The sequence below is a fragment of the Lates calcarifer genome, linkage group LG15 (assembly GCF_001640805.2).
Source record: "Lates calcarifer isolate ASB-BC8 linkage group LG15, TLL_Latcal_v3, whole genome shotgun sequence".
Taxonomy (NCBI): domain Eukaryota; kingdom Metazoa; phylum Chordata; class Actinopteri; family Centropomidae; genus Lates; species Lates calcarifer.
The window spans coordinates 10,455,021-10,472,825 of NC_066847.1; the positions used below are offsets into that span (position 1 = coordinate 10,455,021).

At 39.4% G+C, this 17,805-nt stretch overlaps 3 protein-coding genes across 5 annotated transcripts; 2 read left to right on the forward strand and 1 right to left on the reverse strand.

Annotated features, from left to right (window-relative positions):
* Nucleotides 1-197: 197 nt before the first annotated feature.
* Nucleotides 198-4,586, forward strand: zgc:92606 (uncharacterized protein LOC100000242 homolog). Its single transcript, XM_018682698.2, has 5 exons — nt 198-397; nt 1,927-2,016; nt 2,283-2,361; nt 3,346-3,464; nt 4,052-4,586. Exons 2-5 carry the CDS (start codon nt 1,927-1,929, stop codon nt 4,115-4,117), a joined length of 354 nt encoding a protein of 117 aa, XP_018538214.1. The 5' UTR covers nt 198-397; the 3' UTR covers nt 4,118-4,586.
* Nucleotides 4,587-4,945: 359 nt separating this feature from the next.
* si:dkey-26c10.5 (uncharacterized protein LOC563797 homolog) lies at nt 4,946-10,195 on the forward strand. Of its 3 annotated transcripts, none has more exons than XM_018682695.2 (7): nt 4,946-5,250; nt 5,525-5,623; nt 8,311-8,415; nt 8,693-8,833; nt 9,262-9,413; nt 9,518-9,615; nt 9,736-10,195. In XM_018682695.2, the coding sequence occupies exons 1-7, from the start codon at nt 5,163-5,165 to the stop codon at nt 9,860-9,862; spliced, it is 810 nt and encodes a 269-aa protein (XP_018538211.1). In that variant the 5' UTR covers nt 4,946-5,162; the 3' UTR covers nt 9,863-10,195. The 3 variants fall into 3 exon arrangements, with proteins under 3 accessions (XP_018538211.1, XP_018538210.1, XP_018538212.1); XM_018682694.2 differs by having other exon boundaries at nt 4,947-5,250; nt 5,519-5,623; XM_018682696.2 differs by lacking the exons at nt 4,946-5,250; nt 5,525-5,623 and adding an exon at nt 8,010-8,214.
* On the reverse strand, nt 10,146-17,006 carry trpv6 (transient receptor potential cation channel, subfamily V, member 6). The gene is made up of 17 exons (XM_018682693.2): nt 16,859-17,006; nt 16,533-16,680; nt 16,309-16,406; nt 16,102-16,224; nt 15,106-15,246; nt 14,827-14,925; nt 14,491-14,666; nt 14,252-14,398; nt 14,069-14,148; nt 13,839-13,974; nt 13,017-13,103; nt 12,826-12,902; nt 12,568-12,733; nt 12,332-12,398; nt 11,966-12,234; nt 11,723-11,829; nt 10,146-10,751 (listed from the first exon to the last, which is right to left on the reverse strand). Exons 2-17 carry the CDS (start codon nt 16,661-16,663, stop codon nt 10,496-10,498), a joined length of 2,160 nt encoding a protein of 719 aa, XP_018538209.1. The 5' UTR covers nt 16,664-16,680; nt 16,859-17,006; the 3' UTR covers nt 10,146-10,495.
* Nucleotides 17,007-17,805: the final 799 nt, after the last annotated feature.

Below are 17,805 nucleotides of genomic sequence, written 5' to 3' on the forward strand. Positions count from 1 at the left end.
GCCTGCTATTGGTCAAATGTGCCATCAGTCAGAGAAAACGGGGCGGTAACAAGTGTAGAAAGGCCACAGTACCCATCCAATGAAACCACTGTAAATCTGCCTTTGACCCCCTCTGAATGGTCACATTCCGCTGTCAATCTTCACCCTCGTTTCTGATTGGTCACATCTGTGGTGGGCGGACATTTTCAGCGTTTGTTGTTGTTTTCGTTGAGCAGAATAAGTAGACCAGTCGACATCTTTGAAATCGATCGCATTCCAGTACGTTATGACTGTATTTTGAGCTAAAATAGTTTAGCCCGGGCATTTGTTTTGAGAAAGTTGACTGCACAAGGGACCAGTGCTTTATATCTGGATTTATCCTGTCTTGAGTGGAGCCTGTTTTTGTCTTTTTTCCAAGGTAGGAGACCAGAAACGTCTCATAGCTCCGTTAGCTGCTGTTGTTAGCATTACCGTCATCAGCTGATTTCAGATACAAATCGCAAAACCACCCTTTAAATGATATACCAGAGATGTAGAGGCTATATAGATGCGTATATTTGGCTTGGTTACTGTTAGTAATTGAGTCTCAGAAATGAAACAAAGTAGGTAGCATAGCTGATCTCAGTGCTGTTGTTTTTGTGAACAGTGACGTGGCCTCACTTGACGGTGACCCCAACCTCGACAACCCGTGGTACCGTGACCACAACAGTCTGCGTACACTGATAAAGACGAGTATTATCAATGTGACCGTCAACAGTGACAGACCACGAGGAGATGTTGTGTGGATGAGTGTGTTTATCGTTAGCTTCACTCTCTAACCACCAATAGTTGTTTACTCCGCTCAGAGCCAGTAGTAAACAGTGGCGTGGATGTGTCTGGTGCGGAAAAATCATGTGAAACGGGATAGTTCTGGACTTTGAGATATGAGAGGATTGGAAACTGAGCTCACTCTGTTTATAAGGCTCCTGTTACTGACAGCATGGGGTAAAGAAAAAAACAAACAAACAAACAGACAAAAAAACATGGTATTTTACATCTCGATGTCAACATAACTACATATTTATTACACATTTTTCCAGAAATTCAATTGAGAGTATTAAGAGGATAATCAGTTTGAAGTGTCTACTTATGGGCCAGTCCAATTAATTAAATTAGGCTTATACGTAACTATTATTTTCATGACTGATTAGGTTGGCTTTTTTTTATTAATGGCTTAGTCTATGAAATGTGAAAAAGAAGAAAAAAAGCACAGCCAAAGTAACGACTGCAAATTGTTTCTTTCTACATTTACAAAGTAAGCTGTTTTTGCTTGTCTCTTAACTTCAATGTTTTTGCTTTAACAGACTGAATCCATTACTCAATTTTCAGAACAGTTGCACAATACAATTTTTCTGTCGATTAATCAAACAATCAATCGACTACTCGGTTCAGCTCTACCTACCCGTCAATCCAAAAATGCCATAAAACGGTCTTCTACTCAAACAGGGCTGAAACTTGGGGTCAGTCAACAGCAGCACTAATAATATATTAAATAGATGGATAGTAAATTTTAAAGAAACATAAGTTTAAAATGTAGATACTTTGTCACAGTGATGCAGAAATCCTGCAAATCCACTAGAGCCTTGAAGCAGCAACTGAATGCAACCAGATATATGGGAATAGCTACTTTAGAAAAACAACAATGCAAAATCATTTACACATGACAAATGTATATTGTCACATGCTCCCTTCTAATATTGTACAGCCTCTACAAAACACTTGATTAAAAGACGCCTAGTAACAAACAATGATGTGCTCTTTAGGCCGTCAGTATCACTTGTTGACTGAATGTACTGAATGTTGGTGAAGTCAGCCAGTCCTCTCTGTCCTTTGTCTACTTGGTAAATAATTCTATTGTGAGGGACTTGATGTTTTATTGTGTCGTTTGTTTCCTTGTGTTGTTTTCAGATGAGCAGTCAGTACCAGCGCTCAGTATCACTAGAGGTGAGGAGAGCAGAGGGAGAGAGAGTTCGGGCCAAGCATCCTGACAAGATACCAGTCAGTATTACAACTGTTTTATTTTGTAATAACATGTTGTTTTTACTGTAAGTGATTTTTAATCAGTTAAACTGGGTTAGGAAGTTAAGTTTTATAATCACAGACATCTGGACCTTTATTTAAGGTCACTTTTCTTAATAGAAGAAATTATTTATTACACTCATTTTAACTGGAAAGTAGTGTGAATTTCTTGGTGGTTGTTTAGATTTTAAGCACGTGAACATGGTGTGTCTCTCCATTAATGATGACCATTTATTTTTATCCAGATCATTGTGGAGAGGGCCCCGAGGTCACGAGCTCCTGACTTGGACAAGAAGAAATACCTCGTGCCCTCAGATTTAACAGGTGAAATACACACACACACCTGCAAATACTTCTCAAGCCCAGTATTGTATTCCCTCAATAAACTCACATCTAGCAATCTCATAAGATAAGACAAACTGGGCCCTGTTTAATATTTGAACAGCTCAATCACACAGTTTTATTGGTGGTTATTATAGCACAACCAATTTTTTTCATAAAGCTCATACATATCTGGAAATCTGGTAATTATACATTGGCCAGTAGTAATTTAAAAAAAAAACAAACATAAACACATAGCAAATACTCAGTCTTGATATGGATCCCCATGGTCATTCTGCAGTTTAAAAATAACTTGCTGTTAATGCCATCTGGTGGACAAAGTCTGTAAAGGTGACTCTTGTTTCTAAATGACCTCATATCAAGTCAGGCATTTCTGCACTGCGATGTCTTGTTACACATCAGCTGAAATACACACAGATAGCATCCACAATAAACTAACATTGACCTGGCTGATTTATCAACTCTAATGGTTACACTAGACCAAACCACTTCAAATTTGGGCAGCTAACAGTTAATTCACTGCTGACACACCATCCAAAAAGTAAACTGTCTGCATTTTTGACGAGCCAGTTTTTGCCTTGTGCTCTGAATGTAAAGACATTTATCACAGCAGACATTTTGACATGTCACAGTGGGGAAAACAGAGGTGTGTTGTCTGTGCGCTGAGTCACTGAAACAGCTCAGTTGGACACTGAGCCATGGTTAATGTTGGATAGGCAGACTGGAAATGTATAGGTATAGCTGGCTGATTTACTGTTCCACCGTTTGTTACTTTTTTGGTCTTTCCCATTGAATCTGATGTTTTGTTAACAGTACTCCTGTTGTGTTTACTGTCAGTGAATCACTCTCAAAGTCGACCAGTGACCCAGTCATGTTGCACACTTGTTTGTTTCCTTCCTCCGTGAAACAAATATCGTGTGTGTGACCCTCGCTGACCATCTCTCTCTCTCCCCTTCCTTTTTTTAGTGGGCCAGTTGTGCTTCCTGATCCGTCAGCGTGTATCTTTGAGACCAGAGGAGGCACTCTTCTTCTTTGTCAACAACTCCCTTCCCCCATCCAGCTCCCCCCTCTCTGCTGTATATGAGGTAACTGCACCTTCACATTACCACATTACCACATTACCAAGCGCACATATATTATTATTTATTACAGATATTTGCAGATCACCTTCTTCTTCTGAAGAGATACATGAGTCAGCTAAATGACTGAGGCTTTACCAAAAATGTAATGCCAGCTAGATTGTGCTAGATTTTGTGTTTAGACAGCATTGTTGCTTCACTTTTCTTGATATCTGAAATTGCCTGCCAGTAACACCATTTAAACAGAAGGAAAAAAATCCCAGACATCATCATGAGTCATCCTGAAAGTATACCAGCAGTGTGTTGACTTCTCAGAAAACAGCAGTTTGTGTGTATTTTGAACTAAAGATTAGGAGTCATTTTTGTATTTTTTTTTAATAAGGAGCTTTACTTCCCCAAAGTTATTAAACAATGCAGTCACAATAATTGCTGATTGCACTTATAATGTGGAAACATAAGTGCTGTTTTGCTTATTTGGCAGTTTAAATGTGGTTAGTACAGTCAGTGTGCTCATTCGTAAGAAGCTTTACTCTCCCCTCAAGTACTGTTGTCATGCTAAACGATGCATTATTCTCTGCTTGGTGATGTTCCAGGAGCACCATGAAGAAGACCTGTTTCTCTACATGACCTACAGTAATGAGAGCGTGTATGGTGCCTGAGTGAGGACAAAAGACTGGAGAAAGAGAAAGCGAGAGAATGAGAGGAGACAAAGTGAGAGTGTCTGAGGAATAAAGAGTTAAGGCTGTTTATGTTTCACACCACTATTATTCTCTATGGTATTAGTTTTGATAAGTAACTACAGTACATGGTGGAAGAAAGGCTTCGCACAAGGCAGAGGGATTGATTGCCGGTAGGGTTTCACCTTTGTCAGTATTTCTGGGATTTAGCATAATGCATTTTGTTACACTTCAAGTTATGTTGATTCCTTGCGTGGTGAAAGAAGAAAGAGGAAGGTTGAAAAGAGAGAAAGAAAGAAAGAAAGAAACACATATAAAAGGAAGTTATTGAAATTATGTTGAGAGAGCTCTCCTTATCTTTCTCAGTCATCTGTATTTAATGCAAATAGTATTTTTTTCTTTTGTAAATTAATATCAAACTTTTGTGGAAAATAAAAATGAAAATACAAAATTTCTGATTTCTGACTTCCTTCTTTTATTGTGTGTGTGCCTATGGGTGTGTGTTTGAGTGTGTGTTAGAAAAGACACAGAAATGAAAATTTAAATAAAAACCTTTTCATTGCTACACAGAATGTTTTTGATTGGAGTTTTTATTGCATTAATGGTTTTAAACATCACCTTTTTATATAAATATATATTTATATGTTCACTTTTCGGGGTCTAACACATGATCAGGCTTAAAATACATGGTTAGGCAACTTGTATACATACAAGAACCTTCCCCCTAAAACCACTTGTCCACTTGATACATGTGTTTTTGAGGAAGGACAAAGACTGAGAAGAAATCTTAATGGGGAAGTGTTCTGTCCTCAGATTAGATGAGACATACTAGCTGGACACTTCCATGTCAAGGAACATTTACGGGTTTTATTGTCTTGGAACGAAAAATTTGCAACTTGACACATTAGTTTTGCAACTGGACTTTTGTCCGCATGATTACATTACATAATCTCATTGATAATTGACTAGCCAAGTCTGAAAGACCTCTCGGGTAAATCGAAAGTTAGAGAGAAAGAAGAGAGCAGCCATGGAAATGGAAAAGATCACCACAGAGAAGGAGAGAAAGAAAGAAGATGAAGGAAAGAGTGAACCGAAGGCGGAGAGCAAACCTGAAGGTACCAGAAATTTAAGTAATTCAAGTACTACTTGATAAAAAGGATACAAAACAAGTTTATCTTGCAGAACTGAAAATTATGCATGTACCTTATTAGAATGTTGTTACTACAAATATTTCCAAAAAGTTAAAACTAAATATTTCACCAACATTAATTAGTTTGATTTAGACTTTTTTTTTTTAGTTTACAATACACTGAACATTGGGGGGCAAACTCCAGATGGTGTGTTTCACATGCTGCAATGTGTCTGAGGTGTATTTTTGTCCAGCTACAGAGGAGGAAGAACCAGACCATTACTCGAGACTACAAAATCTACCTGAGGACGTCTATTCAGAAGCTTGTTACACTGACCCTCCTTTTAAAACAAAACCAGGTATAGTATTATATAAAAATGTGTGTGTTTACTGTATGACTGAAACACCCACAGATGGCATGTTTCAGCATGCCTCTATTAGTCTGCATGCCTGTCAAGTGAGAGAATGTTTTTGATCGGTCATTCACATGACAAAATTTAGTTTAGTTTTCAATGCTGTTTAACTGCCTCATCGTACACTTAGTTTCAATTTTAAGCTTATCCCTGTCAGTGAGTAATTGTGGTAGGTGTGTTTCACAACTTTTGTGTCCATGTTACAGTTTATAAGAATTTGTTCTTGAATTCTCTGTTTTTCAAAAGAGTCATTCAAACCAACAAAAAGAAAAGAACAAGTGAAACTAAAGCTGTAATATTAAATTACAGTTTAGGGAAAAGTGCACACCCAAACTATAATCATCTGTAACATCTTAATTACAGTCACAATGAAGAGTCAAGAGACTGTGACTTTAATGCCATTTCCACATGGGCCTATTTTGAAATATTAAAAAAAAAAAGAAAACAACAATAAAATGCTCAAAATATTCATGATTCATAAATCATCCTAATTCATTTTCGTCTTTCACAATTTTAATGTTATTTTTTAAAGATTTTGTCAGCAGTTTTTGCATCTCTCAGATGTAACTGATATAAAAATAATTATAAGTAACAATGTGTAGAGCTGCAACTAACAATTATTGAATAATCTACTGATTCTTTTTTCAATTAATTAATTTGATGAATATAATGTCTGAAAATAGTGAAAAATGTACATCACAATTTCCCAGAGCCTAAGACAACGTATTTCAGTCACTTGTTTTGTCCAAAAGCCAAAGACAAATCAGTTTACTATCACAGACAACAAAGAAAACTTGTTTGTAATGACTCAAAGAATTAATTAATCATTAAACTTTGTTTAATAGTTTTCTGCCATCTGATTAATTTATTGCATCAGCTCTAGTGATAAGTCATTTCAACTTGAAAATGTATTAAATGTAAATTACAAATGTTGAATTTTAATAACTGCCAGTTTATCTTTAATACTTGTTCCTCAGTAAAAACTATTGATTTAAAAACACAATCAGTATAGCAGATGTAAACAGATAATAAATGGACAAATACAAGATAGCAACGCAAAAAAAATCATTTATGTTTTCCGGTGCTTTAAATGTTTGGTTTACATCATTAATTCTTGTGAAAATGGAAGTTAAGTATACTTTTACAATATGCTGGGCTGTAATTGTGGTGAGTATGTTTCACAACTTTTGTGTCCATATTACAGTATTTGTTCTTGAATTCTCTGTTTCTCAGAAAAGTGATTCAAACAAACAAAAAGAAAAGAACAAGTGAAACTAAAGCTGTAACATTAGGTGTAAATAATACAGTTAATGACGGCTGAATTTCATGTAGCTGCTTCAGTTTCAGGATCCTGGTGTTGTTCATGCTGGCTCACTGTCACACCGTCATGGTTTACTGGGACACTTGAATAGAATAGAGCCATTGTCAACAGACAGACTTTTGCGCTTTCTCTGACGACGGGTCAAAATATCTGCTGTTAAACAGGTGTTTCATGTCATAAGTTTAATCCAGTTTGTCCTCAGTAGCAATGTTGGCAGTAACATTACACTCTTTTTTATAATTTAGAAGAAATAATAACATAATTTATCTTGTGCTTGATGAACTCACTGAACTTGTGGCGTCCTACACCTTCACACCATAACTATATTATTAAGTGGCACAAACAGTTTTGCTGTTCTGTCATAATATCTGTACAGTTTGACACTTCCACCGTCTTATGTAAGAAAGAAGACAATAACATGGTGAAATAGTCTTTAACCCCAATACTCATTAACATGCTAAATGAAGCAAAATAAATGTACGGCAACACATGTTTTCATTCTTTCTGTGACTTGAATTAAGCCATGGCCCCTCTCAATACAAGACACTCTGTTTTTACTGAAAGAATGAAAAACATTTTGTTTATGTTGTCGAGGATCAAGTGGAAAGAGATAACTTATTGTCTAAAACGTTAAGCAAAGCCCTGTTTGATTCCCTTTTGCTGCACTTTGATCGCATATTTACAAACAAATGTTTTATATCTGCATCAGTTGGTGAGCACATGTTCTGTCTCTGAGCCGTGTTTGACGCAGACACTTAAATGTCTGAACTGATCTGACCTGAAATGACCTTGAGGGAGAGAGCCTCTATCTGATGTTTTGGAACACAGCATGTCCCGACAGCATCTGTTTGTGCCTCTCACACGCTCTCATTCTTAATAAGACAGACAAAGACAGATACAGTAGAAGTTTTTGGGGAGTTGAAGGACAACACAGGCGAGCACTGTGCTCCATTTAGGAATCAGCGAAGGCCAAAGTTGCTATGGTGATGAGACAAAGGAGGGGGGCCGTCTTAAAACTGCACCGCTGTGGGCAGTCGTGAATTTGCAGGAGAAGGAGACGGAGCAGGACAGGGTAAAAACAAGCCTCTGACACGAATCCCAGAACATTTTTCCTCCATGTATATCAAATTCTGTCGCAGTTATGGTGAGGATAAAAAAGATGAGGCCAAGGAAAACTTGTCATCCAAGCTATCGGTTGAGCTGGAGGGTGAGAAAGGTAGGCCGCAGCTGCATTTTTCTAAGCCTAGCTGGTGGTCTGTGTTGTTGTCATTGAAATGTCTCGCTAATATCTGGTTGATGTCTTCCTCCTCAGCCAAACAGACTGAGGCAAATGCTCGTCTGTACCGCGCTGGATGTATACTCCTCACAATAATGTGCCTGGTGCTGCTGCTGGTCGTCATTGTGCTCAGTCTGAAACGTGAGTATCTACAGCCATAAATTTGATTTCCTGCCAAAACACTGCTGGCTGGATTAGGTTTTTATCACCGAAGCAGATCATGGGAGGACTGTAGCTACTGTATTACTGGCAGTACAGAGTCAAAAGAATATAGAAAATATAGTGTATGTCAGGATCTTATTGTATTTTCCTCCCATAACAACAAAACAGGAATCAAAGTTTGGCTGATTGCATCGCTGTGCCCCACAGGCAGTATTTTTTTCCCTTAAGACTCCTCCCACTGTGCTCTGATTTCTAGTCCAAAATGGATCCCACACTGACTGCCCGGAGAGCGAGATACCAATAACACCAGGGCACATAACTCCCAAATCAGCTTCACCCTGCAACTACGAGCATTGCAAGGATTTCTTCTCCAGCCGTTCCAGCATTGAAGCCAAACGTGAGTGCAATGCCAGGAGGCAAAATGTGATATCAAAAAGAAATATCTGGATCAAAGAAGAATGCATGATCCGTTCTTAAACATCTTTTTAGTGATAGTTCTGCTTTCACATGTTTTCACAATCTGTAAAAGCAGGAAGTTAGCTCATGTGTTTATTTTTAGAGAACTGGGAACATTTTAGTTGATTTAAGACAAGATTCAGCTGAGTTTAATCAGTTTTATTATTTCCTCTTAGAATCACTTCCTGGTTACACACAGGCATGTACAATCAGACAAAAATACAGGCATATATAGACAAAATATGGGCAAAAACAAAGGTAACTGAAAGATTTAGGTCTGCTTTGGATTCATTTAAATGTTGGAAGAGTGAGAGTTAGCTTTTTGTTTTTCTTCTTGTTTGAACTGAATCTTTCTCTATCTCCTTCCAGATCTGGGCTGCCGGCAGTGTGCAGACGGGTGGCTGACTTTCGGACGCTCTTGTTTTTTCCTGTCCACTTACAGGCTGGGCTGGGAACAGAGCCAGAGGAACTGCACCGCTAGAGGAGGATCTTTGGCCATTATCACCAGCCGGGAAGTTCAGGTGGATCTGAGCTCACTTGAACTCACTTCCTCCCCTGATGTTGATGAGGGAATAATTTGCACAGTACATTTGTGTAAATGTGTGAATGGTGTTTTCTCTTGTAGAATTTTCTGTCCAAGGAAGGGAACCTGAAGTACTGGATTGGGCTGAGACAAAAAGGAAACATGTGGACCTGGGTCAACAACACTGCAATACGTGAGAGGTGATTGAAATTGGCCACAGAGTGAATGCGTACAATTCTTTCTATCTCTGCTTTACCAAAAACGAATAACCACAATATCCTCGCTATCTAATAATCAATATTCTTTTCTATTTTTTGCAGTTATTGGGCAGGCAATGCGGCATCAGGTGATTGTGGGATCCTGAACAGTGAAAACCAATCTGACAAGAACTGGATCAAGGCACCCTGCGATGCCCACACCTACTTCGTCTGTCAGCTTCAGTTCTGACAGCGTCATCTTTTCAACAGAAGAACGAGCAAACCAATTCAACAAGCATCAACTCTTCCATAACTTTCCAAAGCATTTCTCTTTCCACTTAACACTTCAATCAGTAGTAACCAGCAAAGAATAGTGAATGATGAAGTTATAAGTTTTGTATTTAACACCAGTGGAGCTGTTTAGTCAAATTTTTGTGACTTGTACTTTTGTGACTTTTCTTGCAGCATTGTGTAGCATTGCTTGTAAGCTATTATAAGCGCTAATCAGGGTGTCTCACTCTTATACTGTATGATTCCATATCCTGCTGTATGACTTTTTCATTAATAAAGGCCAGTGAGCTCATTTCTCATTTAATCTCATATAACAAAAAGTCATGAATCTACATGATAAGTCTATATTTCACTTTGTTTTAGCTTAGTATATATTACTGCTACATATCTTTTTTATATTGCTATAAAAATAACACACTCTTTTCTGTGTCATAATACTTAAGGAATAATTGCACAGTTGACTATATAGAGAAACTGATAGCTGAGTCCTCTACTTGCAGGTTGGTTCACCAACGTCTACTTCATATGTTCAGGAATGTGAGATGATAGAGGGCCTCAGAAACCACACTTCAAGCTCAGGCAGAATCTCCCACTAAACATATTTAATGTCCTGGTCCTCCTCTGGCTCTTTCTGCTCCATCTCCAAACCCAAAGCGCTGTGGCGAATCATCTGCCAGCCTGTCAGAGTCTTCTTGTTGTTTTTGGGTCTGAGTTTAGGAGTTCCCGAGCTCGACCCTTTTATCATGTCAGTCTTCTCCAGTCCCTCCATTTCCTTCTCGTCCTCTTTAGTGAAGGCTTTGATGTAACGTCGCATCTTTTGGAACATCGGGTCATTTCTGTCCTCGACTCTGCAAAGATGATGGAGTAAACGAGGAGTAACAAAATGAACACCCTTTACATCTGTTATTTACAGATGTTTGATTTATTTGGAGATGACATGTAATTGAATTTTTGGTGAATCCACAGCTGTCCTCATCTCCTCAAAAATGCCTATTCTCTCAGAGAAACACAAGTTTGTTGCTGCAGCTGCAAGTCATGTTGTGCTGTAAGAAGCACAACGCCAACTTTGCTATTATCATCACTGCTACTCCACCCATACATACAGGCCGCAACATCTTTAAAGGAATAATTCCACATTGAGAAGCACACTTAGTCAGTTTTCTTGCTTTAAGTTAGATGAGAAGATACCACTCTCATACCCATATGGTAAATAGGACGCTACAGCTAGCAGCTAGTTAACTTAGCTTAGCATAAAGACTGGAAATGGGGGAAACAGCTAGCCTGCCTCTGCCTAACAAAACACAAGCCCTACTAGCTCCTCTGAAGGTCACTAATGAACATCTTATATCTTACTTGTTTAATCTGTTTAACAGCATGTTGAGGTTGCCAGGCAACCAGCAAGGACTTTGAGGTATGAGTGGACAGAGCCAGGTTAGCTGTTTCCCTCCTGTTTCCAGTCTTTATGCTACGCTAAGCTACTTGGCTCCTGGTTGTAGCTTAAGAGAGCGAATAGGTACATTTTCAAAAATGTTTTGTGGAGGTGATAAAAATAGTAGCGGTAAGAGAGAGTTGTACACAGCATGACTTGTGGCTACGGTGCATTTAAGGCCACTTAGGTTGAGGTCAGCAGACAAACTCCCCCAGTTATTATTTTTAGTGAAAATAGGAAGCCTAAAAAAAGTTTTTACTGCATGTGACCGCACTTCATGATGTCAGCTTTGTTATGCACATTTCTGCTATGTTAGGGTTTTTTTCATGCAGGGATTTTTTTTCATCTAAAGTCACTGTTTCTGTTCCTGGCACCACAGTACTCTCTCACCTGAGATACCAGCACTCCTTCAGGCCATAGTTTAGCCCACACACCCCGAGCCGAGGCCACAGCCAGCGCGGCAGCCTCCTCTCCAGCATCAAAGTTGTGGCCACCACCTGCACATCATTATAGCTCTTACTATGACACAACAATGCACAGGGACATGACGAGGTGCATCTGTGTATTTATATTTGTGCCTGTCGATGCACTTATTGCATTTCTCTGGTCCACGTGTGTGTGTGTGTGTGTTACCTGAGTTCTCCAGAGCTCATCTCTCTCCTGACCCACCCTCCAGTGTGTGTCGCTCATCATGGCTATCAGTAGGTTTAGCAGCAGGATGTAGGAGACCACAGAGAAGGCACAGTGTATCACATGAACAATCGGGGGTGTGAAGACAGTGTGGTCCACAGGCAGATCTATGAGGCCTACGCTGAGCTCAAACTGGGAGAAGAGACTGATGGGGAAGGAGCGATATGCAGGGATGGTGTCAGGCGCCTGGGTCATATACACCATCCACAGAGCTGAGAAGAAAAAGAAAACAGTCTACACTGCTGAAAATTCTTATTTCAACAATTTCGTTAAAGCTTTGTTTGCTCTTGTCTCCCAGAATATACTCACAGGTGGAAAAACCAATGAGCACAATGACAATCAGCCACATAAACTTTGTCAGGTCTCCAAATATAATCTAGAAGGAAATGAGACACAAGGTATTTTGGTCTGAAAACACAACACATGATAGGTGAGCATAAAAGAGTAGTGCAGGTGCGTATGGAGCAAACTACTAGTTCTATGTTACTCATGAGAGCCTATGGCATGTATCGCTGCATCTGCGTCCAGGCTGAGTTGTCTCCTACCTTCTGTATCATGATGACATAAGGGCCGAGCATTTCAAACCCCCGGGCGAAGAACATGACGTTGCACCAGCCCAGAACTAAACACACTGCCATCACCACGGCTTCTCCCTGCACCTCACAGGCTCTGAACACGCACAGCAGCACCACCAGGCAGGCGTAGCTGATGCTGGTCAAAAACAACACAAACAGCAGAGAGGTTAGAAGGTATTTCAAAGCATGTATGCTTTAATTCTACTGCTCAGAAGTGTTTGTACTCACAGGATGACATGGAAGGGGCCTCCCAGTGCTGTCTGGCCAAAGTAACGCCTTGCTCCCACTCTCAGTATGTCAGGGATCTGTTGGAGTAGGAAACAGCAGGATGGGTATATGCAATGCACTGTGATACAGCATACAGTATGTATGTAAAGTGTGTATGTGAAGTGTATATGAAGCATGGTTCATAAATTCACCTCCAGGAACAGGATGGCAAAAGCTCCCAGGACACTGATGACTTCTCCTGCCAGCCGCAGGTTGTCTTCATATGTCATGTAACTCTCCTGGGACAGGAAGAGGAAATATAGTTTGTACTAATATTAAAAACACATATACAGCACATATGCAGCACAAACAATAAGCTCCATACAGGCTACAGCTCCTGGTTTTTGTACTTTTAGAGTATTTGTGTGATTATAGTTTGGTTTTATATTTTCTCTCTCATAAGCACTTGATATTTATTCATAAGTGGTACCCTTTACTGATTTTAGGGAGAATGTCTTGTGGGTTTCAATAATAGAATTAATATAAAGTGCATTTAATTAATTTAAAAAATCAATACCACTGCATAAAAATAAAAAGCAACAGTTACAATATATGATACCTATATACAATACTGTATATTGCGATCATTGTATATATGTATCATATATAGTAATAACATGTATAATGTATAATGTGTATGCATAAGGCTCATGTTGTAGCTGGTGGAGATGGACCTAATTTTAAATGCTTTATATACTGTTAATCTACAACAATATATTATGTTTATATATAATGTATCATATTTTAAAAAGTTAATTTGAATCTCTTGAGTAACTAGTGACTATAGCTGTGAAATAAATGTAGTGGAGATGAAGTTCAAAGAAGCATAAAATGTAAGTAAAGTGCAAATATAGGCTATTTAGTTACAATCCACGTCTGCTGAGGTCTGTTTAAGGTCCTGTATATGTATGTACATATTATAATGTTATGTGGTCACACTGCAGTAAAATATCACGTCATTAACTCCAACACACATTGAGTGTTTTCTGGACCCGGATGGTTTTGTCCATGTCTGACTGTGTGTAGTTCTCCGGAGCGTCCTTCAGGGGACGAAATACACAACATAGTGTGAAAACCCCGATGTACAGCAGATACAGAAACAGCAGCAGCCTAACACGACAGGGGGAGACAAAACACTGTGAAACAAGACGGGACATGTGCACGGTCCATGTATTTTACTTCAGAGACTGACATCAAACTTTACCTGAAGTAATATTTCCCATACAGGTTCCACTTCAGACTGACCAGCTGCCTCACAGGGGTCACCTCCAGTATCCCTCTCGCCTGAAGAAGAGAAAAAATGTCTCAATATCTCCTCAGCATCAGATCAACTTCATGACTTCTGGTTACTCCTAAACACAGTATATCTTGGTAGATTGTTTTGTACCTCTCTACGGTGGCTGCCCACTATAATCTCCAGCACTGACATGTCGTCGGCCCATGAATCTATCTCTGTCAGGTCGTACAGGTTGGAGGTCAGAGGGCCCAGGCTCCACTGGACAATGCGCCTTTTATTAACCAGGTGCTGAAATGCCTGAGAGAGACAGAGGCAATCACAGCAGTCAGGGCAGGTTTAATGAAATAATCTGCTCCACCTTTCATGTTAGGTTCCCAGGTTTCACTCACCACAGTGTTTCCCTCTTTGGCAGCCAGTTTAAAAGGTGTAAGGCCTCTGTAGTTGGGCACCATGTCGAGTGGGATTGACTGGTCCAGCTCTGCATCGCGTGCCATAATCAGGTCAATGGCCTGGCACGCTATCATCTTGTTGGGCTGCAGAACCAAAATGTGAAGCACTGTGTTGCCTAGGGAGAAGACAGGGAGGAATAACAAGAGTGCGTAGACACGAGACGGGAGGTACAAGAGGAGAAAACAGAGAGACATCAATAATTAAAATAGCAAACAGATGCACAGAAATTATACAGTATCTTCTTTAACTCTCCTACAAGAAGCAACATTCCATACCCCGGTAATCCTGGACTCTGGTGCTGGCCCCTGCGTCGATTACCATGGAGATAATGTCCTCATTCCCAGCACACGCAGCAAAAGACAGGATGTGCTCACCTGTTGACCATGTGCATTTTGAAAAACACCATCTGTTTTATTTCAAACACACACTTATATTTATTTGGCAAACACTTTTTTTGCATATAGACATTGATTAAGAGCAACTGGAGCTCATTGTCTGTGGACAAAAGGAACCTGGGAAACAAGCTACCACCCTAGGATTAATATGTGACTTACCATAGTAAATGAGTCCTCCGATCCTCTTCCTGAAGTACAAGCCAGTGACTCGAGGAGTAACCACGTCACCACCTCGATTGATGAGCTGATAGACCAGGTTGGTGTTCTGATTCACCACAGCAATGTGGAGAGGAGTAACACCTGAGACAGAGCAAAGACAGACAGTGTACCTCAGTCAACTGCGATAATTTGACCATTTCACCTGCTCTGTAAGTGACACATTAAATCGATCAAATCATTAACTTGGTAAAAGTAGCAACACCACACTATAAAAATACTGCATTACAAGTAAAAATTTTACAGTACATAAGCTAACCATATGTTTTATTATGTAAAATCTTAATTTGAAAAGTAAATGTAACAGCAGTGGAGTAGAAATATGAAATAGCGTAAAATGGAAGTACTGTAATACTGTAATCCAACCTTGCCTGCTATAGGTGTCCAAACAACATGTGTGCATAAATTTGTCCCACTGTAAGGAGTTCACCTATGTTCTTTATTCTTTAGATAAATAATTCATGAACAACATGTCAAAAACTGGACCCATATCAAGTCATAAAAAAAAAATTTAAAGCTAATTTGTGTGAATTAATTAGTTGGGCTGTGCTTTCATATTTGACACATTCATAACTGTAATATATTTATTTTGTAATTTGTCTAACCTAAATTTTACAGGTATGTTATTAGTCATAAATCTCAACTATTTACATTAAATGTGTCTTCATTTTCAGATGTGATTTGAAAGAAAAATGTGCAGTAGCTAATTTGAGGATAGTAACAGATCTTGATTAATGAAGGTAGATCAAAAACACCAGGGAGTGAGTGAGTTAAACTGGCCTCAGTCCATGTTTCTCATCTACAATCTATCTCTTCCATTCTTTTTTTTTTTTTTTTTTGACAATAAAGCTGGCAGCTTCACCTGTGTATGTGCACACACGCAATAAAATTTCAGCTTCATGATTTCGTGTCTGTGTCTGTGAGTTTGTCTGTGTCAACCTTGGAACAGCTCGGAGGTCATGGGCTCGTTGATGAGTTCAGGAGCTCCGTCCATCAGAGCCACAGCAGCCTCCAGATTGTCATTCATCACGGCAATATGAAGCGCTGTCTCCCCGAGAGCACCTGAATGAGAAGATTACAGCTTCATGATATATGACTGACACTGTACTACAACTGAAATAAGACCAGAGTAGAGTTCAGCCTTACCTCGCTCAAAGATATTAGTGGATGCAGAGCATAGAAGTTTCTTGATGCAGTCTGCACTATTCTTTTTAGACGCATAGAAGAGAGGAATGTCATTTATGCTGAGGGAAGGAGGACAAAAGAAAAACACCAAATGAAGCTGTGTTCAAACACGTCATGCTTGCAAATCATTAATTTTGACATAATCTACTTTAATCTTTGAAAGCAGTATCTGATATGTTTCTTACTATTTGGTGTGGAGCAGAAATGTCTCATCCAACATCTCGTTCCATCCTTTCTTGTTTTGAAGGCGAAACCTTAGCTGGCTCCACCAGTGGTTGAGCTCGCTCGGAGCAGATCTGGCCAAAGACGGAGACATGGACACCTGAGGATTGACTGTGAGAAACAAACTGAGGATGAGGATCATGTGCAAGAACAGTGAAAGAGAAAAAACAGATTTAAAACATCTACAATTAAACATAGTCAAGTCTTATTTTGGTATGTATTTTATTCATTTGGATTGATTTCAAAATAAAATACAATAAAAATGAACAATAAAGTTTCTCAGTCTTACCCTTAAATGAAAAAAGTGCCGCTCCTCAACTTCTGGTCACACTCAGACTTACACTGAGGAGAGCTGAAATCCCTGTGGCAAGACCTTTATATATGACCTGGCCATGAGGGAGGAGACATGTGGAAGGCCTGAGAATGAATGGGTGGGAGAGGGAGGATGACTGAACAGCAGACAGGTAAGACAGAGAGAGTGAGGCAGTAATGAGCAGGTAGACTTTCACCGCAGGTCAGAAATCCCACAGAGAAAGTTGGGCTTTAAGGTTCGACTCACCGTTTCAAGTGGGAACTCCTTTATCATGCTGATGTGAAACTGTTGGCTTGATTCCGTCACCTTAAAAGTGAAGTGACAATGGTCCAGTCCCTAATTCCAGTGTACCTCTGTTAACACCAGGCCTGTCTGCATTCCTCGAACTACCACCAAAACCTGCATGGCCACTATGAAAATTCTGCAGCATCATGACAGTCAACACATTGCCATCATTGTTTCTCCTGAACCGTTAAGGAAACCTGTTTGGAAATTGCAAGCATGTCTGTCAGAATACTGGTTTCTAATTTAAGCCACATATTTAGGCAAGATAGTACATTATATAGCATATATTCTGCTGTTGCATTAATGGGCAAAATTCTCTTCTTCTCTGGTGGAGTAAATATGGAGATGATGTATGTTTTTCCAACATATTGCGTCTTGTACACACACACATAGGAAACTAGTTCCATTCACAATGATTTAACTTGTTGAGCACCATTGATGTGTCAACAGGAATGATCACAAACATGGTAATTGCCACATTACAAAGACCATAATGATCATTTGGAGGCTGGCAACATCATGTCCGATGAGGGCATGCCACTTTCCTCTGGAGGGGGAAAACAAAGCTAATGGTTCATTTTATTTTGTGAAATTAACATTCTTCATGCAAAAGAGCTAAAGTAACTGACAGACAGAGA